The following is an 8,379-nucleotide window of genomic DNA, read 5'->3' as shown; positions in this document are numbered from 1 at the left end:
TGGGTGATGAGGCGCTTCACCTCGGCGGCGTCGTACACAAACAGGCGGTAGTTCAGGTCTCCCAGCCAGATCACTACACTGGAACACAGGACCCAGGAACACGAGGGATCAGGGATTTATTATGATCAGCAGGCTTCAGTAGTGGGGTTTACTATCACTGAGATGGGGAGACAGAGAGAGAGAGAGAGAGAGAGAGAGAGAGAGAGAGAGAGAGAGAGACAGAGAGAGAGAGAGAGAGAGAGAGAGAGAGAGAGAGAGAGACAGAGACAGAGACAGACAGACAGACAGAGAGAGAGAGAGACAGAGACAGAGAGAGATACAGACAGAGAGAGACAGGAAAAGAGAGAGAGACAGACGGAGACAAGAGATACAAACAGATAGACAGAGACAGAGAGAGACAGACAGAGACAGACGGAGAGAGACAGACGGAGAGAGACAGAGATACAAACAGACAGAGAGAGAGAGAAAGAGAGAGACAGACAGAAACAGAGAAAGAGAGAGACAGACAGAAACAGAGAGAGAGACAGAGAGAGAGAGAGAGAGAGAGAGAGAGAGACTTCCTGAAGGGTGCGTGGGGGGGGGGCTGTGAGAGGGAGGGACTGACTCGTGCTTGACGATGTTGAGAGGAGGATAGTCCGGCAGGTGGAAGCTCATGCGGGCGCAGATGTCCTTGTAGTCCTGGTTACGGCGCTCAAAGTCCTCCACGTGCGCCGCCAGGTGGGAGTTGACGAAGCAGAAGCTGGTGTTGTGGAACACGAACCTCACCGCCACGCCGCCTTTGTTCCCCTGCGAGGACGTGAGCAGCGGTCCATGACGGTGGCATTGAAATGACAGTCCTTCACAATACATCTGCCATGACAATGTTCAATGCAAATGGCGACCGGATGATAATGAATCTCAAAGCGAAGAGGGAAGATACCCTCCTCTTTTGGGTTCGTACCATTTTTCCCATGATGCCAGTTCCCACGTGCTCCGCCGCCACCTCCTTGATGTGATTCTTGTGCACCTTGTTGACGAACACCACCAGCATCATGCCCACTAGTCGGATGATCCGGACCTGCGAACACAAGACATCCGGTCCCTCTGAAAGGCTTCTTATCCACATCCCAGTCCTTCTGAGTCATGTTCTACTACGAGCCTCTATGCCTGTGTGTGTTGGAAGATGCTGGTATCAGGATATTGGGGACATTAACGCTGCCTGAGAATTTGGTCAAGATCATTTTTAGACCCCTAAGGGGAGCTGAGCTCTCTGTCTGTATCTGTCTCTCTCTTTCTCTCTCTCTCTGTCTCTCTCTCTCTCTCTCTCTTTCTCTCTCTCTCTGTCTCTCTCTCTGTCTCTCTCTCTCTGTCTCTCTCTCTGTCTCTCTCTCTGTCTCTCTCTCTGTCTCTCTCTCTGTTTCTGTCTGTCTCTCTCTTTCTCTCCGTCTCGGTCTCTGTTTGTATCTTTGTCTCTCTCCGTCTGTCTCTCTCTCTCTCTCTCTCTCTCTCTCTGTCTGTATCTGTCTCTGTCTGTCTCTCTCTTTCTCTCTCTCTCTGTCTGTATCTGTCTCTCCGTCTGTCTCTCTCTCTCTGTCTGTCTGTATCTCTCTCTGTCTCTCTCCGTCTGTCTCTCTCCCTCTGTCTCTGTCTGTATCTCTCTCTGTCTCTCTCTTTCTCTGTCTCTGTCTGTCTGTCTGTCTCTCTCTCTCTGTCTGTATCTCTCTCTGTCTCTCTCTCTCACCCTCTCTCTCTCTCTCACCCTCCCTCCCTCCCTCCCCCCCTCTCTCTCTCTCTCCTCTCTCACCTTCTTGTATTTGGCTTTGCGGTGCAGACTTCTCTCCACAGCCTCCACCCACAGCTGCTCCTTGGAAGAGTCCAGGTAGAAGAAGGCCTCTGTGCTGAGGTCGAGCTCCTGAAAACTACAGGGCCACATGACATCACACACTAGTTAGTACGGTGTGTGTGTGTGTGTGTGCGTGTGTGTGTGTGTGTGTGTGTGTACACTGCCTAAAAACAGCACAAAGAGTTTTTGGTTTTGGTTAGAGGTTTGGTTACAGTGCATGAAAAAGAGTAGACCTTCAATAACCATCAAGGGTAGAAAGAGCACGACACAGGTTTCATTTGGAGAAAGAGAGACCAAACTGACCCCAGAGCGTAAACATCGGGCGGCTCCGGGTCACAACACAGCCAGGGCTCTAGACTACTGTCTGGGGCCTGGCCGTTCACGTTCCACGTTCCTGTAAAGAACCTGGAACACAGAACACAGCGCAAAGGTATGAACGCGCAAGATGGCGGAGCATAGCCAGAATACGAAAGCCGTTCAAAAAGAACCGTTTCTCTGATTCTAGTAACCGGAACATTGACGGGACTACGGCCTGCAGGAAGAAAATAAAGATCCAAAATGGAGGCACTTTCTTCCACCGGTGCTCACCTGAACTCGTGGATGTCCACGTACTCCTTCTCCTTCTTGCTCAGGTAGTGCTTAATGAGGTACTCTCGCTGGCTGGCCGGGCTGGAGAACATGGCCTGCCTCATGCTCTGCGTGGTGGGGCTGTCGCTCCACGATGACGGCCTGTCGCCCGGCCTCAGGCTGAATGGACAACGGACAGCGTCAGGGACCGCGCTTCTACTGCACGTCAACATGGGTCTGCTCAGACCGCGCACTTAGACGGACGGATAGGAGGACAAGATAAGTGCGGTGAAGAGATGTTCTAGCGGATGAGCGTGGGGGAGATGTTAAAGTATTTTTATACTTGGTTTAAAAATAAGAGCACGCGAGTGGTCGGTCAAGCTGGTTTTAAACAAAGGCAATAGTTTTATTCTGTTACGATTCTGCAGAGTCAGACTCTAGCACAGGAAGTGAATCCAGGCAGAGTGAGTCAGATGTGGACGAGGTCGATAGGTTATATAGTGAAAAAGGAAGTGACATAGTTTCAGGATGAAGAGGACAGGGAAGTGATGTCACACAGGGAAGAATTTGTAGTTTTAACAGACTGATCTATGAGAACGAACTACAAATTTAGAACAACAGTCAAGTAGGAAAACAGAACACTTTGTTGAGACTTGAAATTCATTCACAGAGATCATCGTTAGGATAAGCGTACTACGGCGCAGTCCTACTGGATAAGCGTACTACGGCGCAGTCCTACTGGATAAGCGTACTACGGCGCAGTCCTACTGGATAAGCGTACTACGGCGCAGTCCTACTGGATAAGCGTACTACGGTGCAGTCCTACTGGATAAGCGTTCTACGGCGCAGTCCTACTGGATAAGCGTACTACGGCGCAGTCCTACTGGATAAGCGTACTACGGCGCAGTCCTACTGGATAAGCGTACTACGGCGCAGTCCTACGGTTGTGGACACTTACTCCGGTCTGGAAGGCGTGATGAAGGAGCTGTCTTTGCCCTGCGAGGAGGAGACCCTGTCTTTGGGGACGGGCGGGGGGGGGTTGGAGGGGGTGAAGGCGGCTTTGCGGGGAGGGAGGGGAGGAACGGGGGGAGGCTCCCTGGGGGCCACGATGCGATTCTGCTGGTTCTTCTTCTCCTCCACCTTGAGAGAGTTGTGGAAGCTGTCCTCGAAGCCGAAGTCCGTGGCCAGGGAGAGAGCCGGGTCGGCCCTGTCTGCTGAGAAACACAAAGGGATTTTCACACAGGAAGAACCTGCTAATGATCCACTGGGCCGTTCTGCTAACCGCCATGCGTGCTATAACTCTGGGCGGCACAGATGACTGCGTACCTGCGCCCGAGTGGTTGAGTGAAGCGTTGCTGTTGAGCTTGGGAGGCAGCGTGCTGGGAGGTTTGGGGGGGTTGGTTGCCAGGGAGTTGCCAGTCTTGTGCTGCCCTCGCTGGGGGGGGACGGGGGCCGAGGCCTTGCGGGGAGCCGGCACGGGCTCCATCGCTCGGGGTAACTTGACCTTGGACTCGACTGAAAATGAAATCCGACAACCTTTTGTCAGAACGGAAACCAAAACAAAAGCTCAATCGGCACACTGAACGGCGAGGGTCTCCCCCCCCAAAGCCGCGCCCTTTCCAGAGCCCCGCCAGGCTATTGTTGCAATTCAATTTCGATTGCTTGGCACGTTGGATATATTGGATAGCTCATAATCAGTCATATAATCCTGTAAATACTACTTCAAATGTGTGTTAATGACATTGAAATAGCCGAATTCCTTTCACAGTTTACAGTACAGAGATGCATTAATCCAATCCAAATTCCAGCCTTGAGTTCATATCAAATGAACGTTGGATAGTCCTGTAAATTGTATTATTATTATCCAATTATATATTATTATAATTATTACTTATTCCTTCAACCTGCAGCATTGAGTATCCTACCTCATGCTGAAAAACTACATTGACTCTAATAACACAATGTGCCTTCGTATAACTCACTTTGTTTCCTATTGTAAGAGTCGAGAATATTTGAAGGAATAAAGAGAATGCCAATTTTCTGCTCCATGTAGGTTATATTCTGATGATCTGTGCACTTCTCAAAAGTTATTAGAACGAACCCAGCAATTCCCTTGGTGGTTATTTCTGCAAAACCGTTGTTTTCATAAACAGACGCTGGAAATTGACTTCCTTTGCCAAAGGCAAAAAAATCGAACTAATTATAATTCTGTTTTACTTATTAAATAATAATATTAGATAATATTAGATATTTGATATCTGTGAAAGCCCCTGATTTGTTGAAATTTATGGTAGGCTATTGCTGTGAGTCACTCCAAGTAGGCTATATGCTGATATTTGCCGACACAAGAGACACCAAGGTTATTCGGAAATAGCCTATCTAATGCATGGGCATGCATAGACATCTGTTGTTTTTAAATTATGTATTTACAGGGAAAATGGAATTACAAAATCAGTCAGTGTGTCAGTGTGACCACCACGACACACATCATACAGGCTATTTCGTTCTAATAAAACATTTCAATCCTTTAATAACGGGCCTTTTCGTTTAGTAAATTGTTTCATTCATTGTTTTAAAACAAATAACAAACAAGTATCGTTTCAGTTTTCTGTAAAATCATTCATATGTCAAAAGCGTGGCGCGGGAGCGGACAGTCACGAGAAAAACAGGGGCGCGGCTTTGCTGTGACCCTAAAACAATTACGAGACATTAGCAAACATTGACCCTTGAAATCAAGTAGCACACCGTTGTTTGTAGCTGGTCTAAGAAGCAACACAGTAAATGATGGCGCTGCCTAGTCCCTTCAACGATCCCAGCCGTTCCCTACGCATCTCCGCATCCCGTTTCTATTGACCGACCTTTCCCAAAGCAAACACCAGCACAGATAACGGCCCGGGTGACACCCAGACAGACGTATCTGCCGGGGGAGAGCGTGGAGGGGCGGGAGCGGACGAGCAGGAACAGGCGTGACGTACTGTGAGGGGCGGTGTTGTTATATTTCAAATGAACCGTGAGCTCATTGCTACACGCTTTCTCAATCATTAACCAACGAACCGCCAGAATGACAGGTCCTTCTGCTCCGCGACCGTTGCAGGTCTTAGGGCGGCTCAGGAGCCATGTTTGAAACACATCTTTTCTCGGTTTCGTCGTTCAAGGATTGCGCCTAGAGAGTGAACATTATGAGCCAACTATAGAGCTACCCGACAAAAGACAAAGAGGTTATTTGTATCATCTTTAGCTTAACGAGCTACGAAACACACTTGTTACAACATGATGACCCACTCAATATTTTAGCCTCAACCACAACAGATAACGTGGTCACATGGACTGAACACCATAGAAATCCATATCATAACCGTGTTCAATGAATTGAGGGGCTCATCAACCATCGCATCTATTTCAATACCACAGAACGACAGGAGACTATAGGCTAACCTAGCTAACAGTCAAAGCACAGCGCCAGAGGTCTGTGGGTACATACTCTGGTTGTTAAGGTGTGGCGGTCACCTTCACAGGTGCACTTGACCTCATAGGTGATTGGGAAATCTCACCAGACAGGGTGCATGGGTGAGAGAGGACAAAAGGACATCGGCAAGCAGTGTAAGGCAGTCTGGGTGAATGAATGTTGGATGAGTCGCTGAATAATGAATGCCCCGGGGGGGGGAGCGGGGAGGAGCGGCCGGGCAGAGCCTCACCTTGCTGCTTGGCCCTCTTCACCTGGGAGAAGAACGCGTGGCTTCGCTCATCGTCCTGCAGCTCCAGCAGCAGCTCGGGGGCCCTCTCCCCCCACACTCGTATCCGCACGCAGGCTGGGAGAGGGAACCAACGCACGCACGCACGCACACACACACACACGCACGCAAACACACACACACACACACACACACACACAGAAAAGACATCATTAAATCCCATTCCACAGACCATGCAGACATAAGCGTCTCTCCCAGAGCTCCAGAGAGTGACTAAATGGGTCGCATTTGCAAACATTTGTCTATCCAGTGCGAATTAATTTTTTGGAGTCTAGCTGGTTGGATTCAAGATGTATTTTCTTTTTTTTCTCCCCTTAATTTGAAAACCACAACTTGGTCAAACAGCAATGTTGTGTGTATACATTTGTTATTATCCTGCTATAATTATCATTTATTTATTATTACAACCATACCAGAAACAATTCATATTGAGGCAGAAGGCAGAACAATTCTTATTAAGAAACTAAAGCAGGAGAAATATGAAAGACAACTTACCATCAACTGGTATGTCGATGAGTAGAGCTTCCTCAGCCTCTGAAACAACAAGGTACAGAAGAACAGGAAACTCAATTTGCCGTTCAAAGGTCTGCTCCTAGTGGGTGTCAACATATTTTGACCGCGAGTTCCATATACTGTAGCTAACTGTCATTGGCTGCTGATATTGTGTTGGTAAAAGTGAAAGTACTTTTAGCTTTTAGCGACCCACAATATCCTTGAGTAAATACCACTGCTGCCATGGATGGGAGAGAAGGAATGTGAAGTAAAATGCCCACAGGCTTAGGAGACGAGGGCTCTAGACTAATGTCTATGGTGACTGGAATCACAACGAGGCCCATAGCACCCTTATACAACCACGTGGAAGCAGCCTGGTCTCTAAGAGGTCAATTCACATTTCCCAGGCATTAGTAACCTTGGAGAGCAGAAGGAGTCCTATTGGAACTTACCTTTGACTAAATGGAAGTGACTATTAATGGGGATGGACAACTGAGGCACTGGACTGGACACTACAGCGTCGGGGTTAGCCAACACCCCCAACCTGAACAAGAGGAATAGAGTCAATGATCTGTACATACATTATATCGGTTACATTACGTTTGGTTTCACATTAATCAGGTGATGATACAACTTGCTTTGGTTTTGAGAAGTTAGCAAGAAATTAGGTGTTGTAATAGCCATTTCACAGACCACTTCTCTAAAAAGAAACGTATTCTCTCTTGAATTAATTCATACTGCACAAACACGATGGACGTTTCGTGCACTCAAATGTTAAAGCACATGAAATTATAGGATATTTGAGGTCGCGAGTTATGCACTGGTGTCCAAACAAGAAGACCAAGCCCTCAAACATTACCGCAGCTTTTATGAAGACATTCTTCTAAAAGACATGCAGATGCAAGAGCTTAACATGGAGTAATTACTGTCTGGGCTTAATTCAAATGGGTGGTAGAACTGTGATGTGGGTTAATGTGGGTCATATTTCATTCCCCAACAATGACTGTGCTGCGGTCGGGGCGTCGTGTTCTACACAACATTTTACACATTTATTTTCGACACAACAGGAAATAGGATTACTGTTGAGTGGTGGAAAATGATTTAACCTCGCTTGACTGGATTTGTCTCATTGTTCAACAGGATTAGAAATGGAGATAGCTGGTTACCTCTGAACAAGCACCATTTAGGCCAATGAAGCCCACAGGACACCTCAACTTCCATTCTCATTAAACCATTCAGACATTCCCCTGTAATTACTCTAAGTCCTAATAAAATAATCATAAAAAATATTCAGCAGCAAACAAACAGCTGGACACATTTGGTAAATGTATGTCATAACTGTGATATAGGCTAGCCGAGTTTGAATATCAATCAGCTTACTACTGCCTGAGTGAAAACCTGGCATCATCTTTACTCAGTCATTGCAATAAGAACATTTTTACCCTCCAAATCGAATGAAACTTTATTTGTATAGCGCATTTCATACACAGAGGCAACACAATGCGCTCCAGGAGAAACGGCTGTATGTAATGCCTGTGACTTGACCTGAGAGTATAGCACACCCGCCGCAGACAAGAGCAGATAGTTTAAATGGAGTTAGTTGGCCAGGAGTTTGTGTGTTCATGTGAATCTCGTTAGTCTAGGACATGGTGGTGGAATGTGGGGATAATGGACAGCATGCTGGCTGGCAGAGGCTAATCTATCTCCCTGGCATATGTGGCATATGCAGCACGCGCACCCTCTCTC

General features: G+C 47.4%; 1 protein-coding gene across 3 annotated transcripts in view; it reads right to left on the bottom strand.

Annotated features, from left to right (window-relative positions):
• ocrl (OCRL inositol polyphosphate-5-phosphatase) overlaps window positions 1–6,191 on the bottom strand; it is a 16,881-nt gene extending 10,690 nt beyond the window's left edge. For 2 of the 3 annotated variants that reach the window (XM_084459642.1, XM_084459644.1), the window contains exons 1-9: window positions 6,085–6,191; window positions 3,716–3,904; window positions 3,348–3,603; window positions 2,411–2,569; window positions 2,126–2,227; window positions 1,784–1,898; window positions 941–1,057; window positions 605–786; window positions 1–78 (exon numbers count right to left, since the gene is read on the bottom strand). The exon at window positions 1–78 is cut by the window's left edge and continues 34 nt beyond it. In XM_084459642.1, the coding sequence (XP_084315768.1) occupies window positions 1–78; window positions 605–786; window positions 941–1,057; window positions 1,784–1,898; window positions 2,126–2,227; window positions 2,411–2,569; window positions 3,348–3,603; window positions 3,716–3,875 (1,169 nt within the window). In that variant the 5' untranslated portion in view covers window positions 3,876–3,904; window positions 6,085–6,191. The remainder of the gene's footprint in view (window positions 79–604; window positions 787–940; window positions 1,058–1,783; window positions 1,899–2,125; window positions 2,228–2,410; window positions 2,570–3,347; window positions 3,604–3,715; window positions 3,905–6,084) is intronic. The other variant, XM_084459643.1, reaches the window with a different exon arrangement.
• Window positions 6,192–8,379: the final 2,188 nt, after the last annotated feature.

This window comes from Borostomias antarcticus (genome assembly GCF_949987555.1).
Source record: "Borostomias antarcticus genome assembly, chromosome: 28".
Lineage (NCBI taxonomy): Eukaryota > Metazoa > Chordata > Actinopteri > Stomiiformes > Stomiidae > Borostomias > Borostomias antarcticus.
This window is presented reverse-complemented; position numbering and strand designations above follow the sequence as displayed.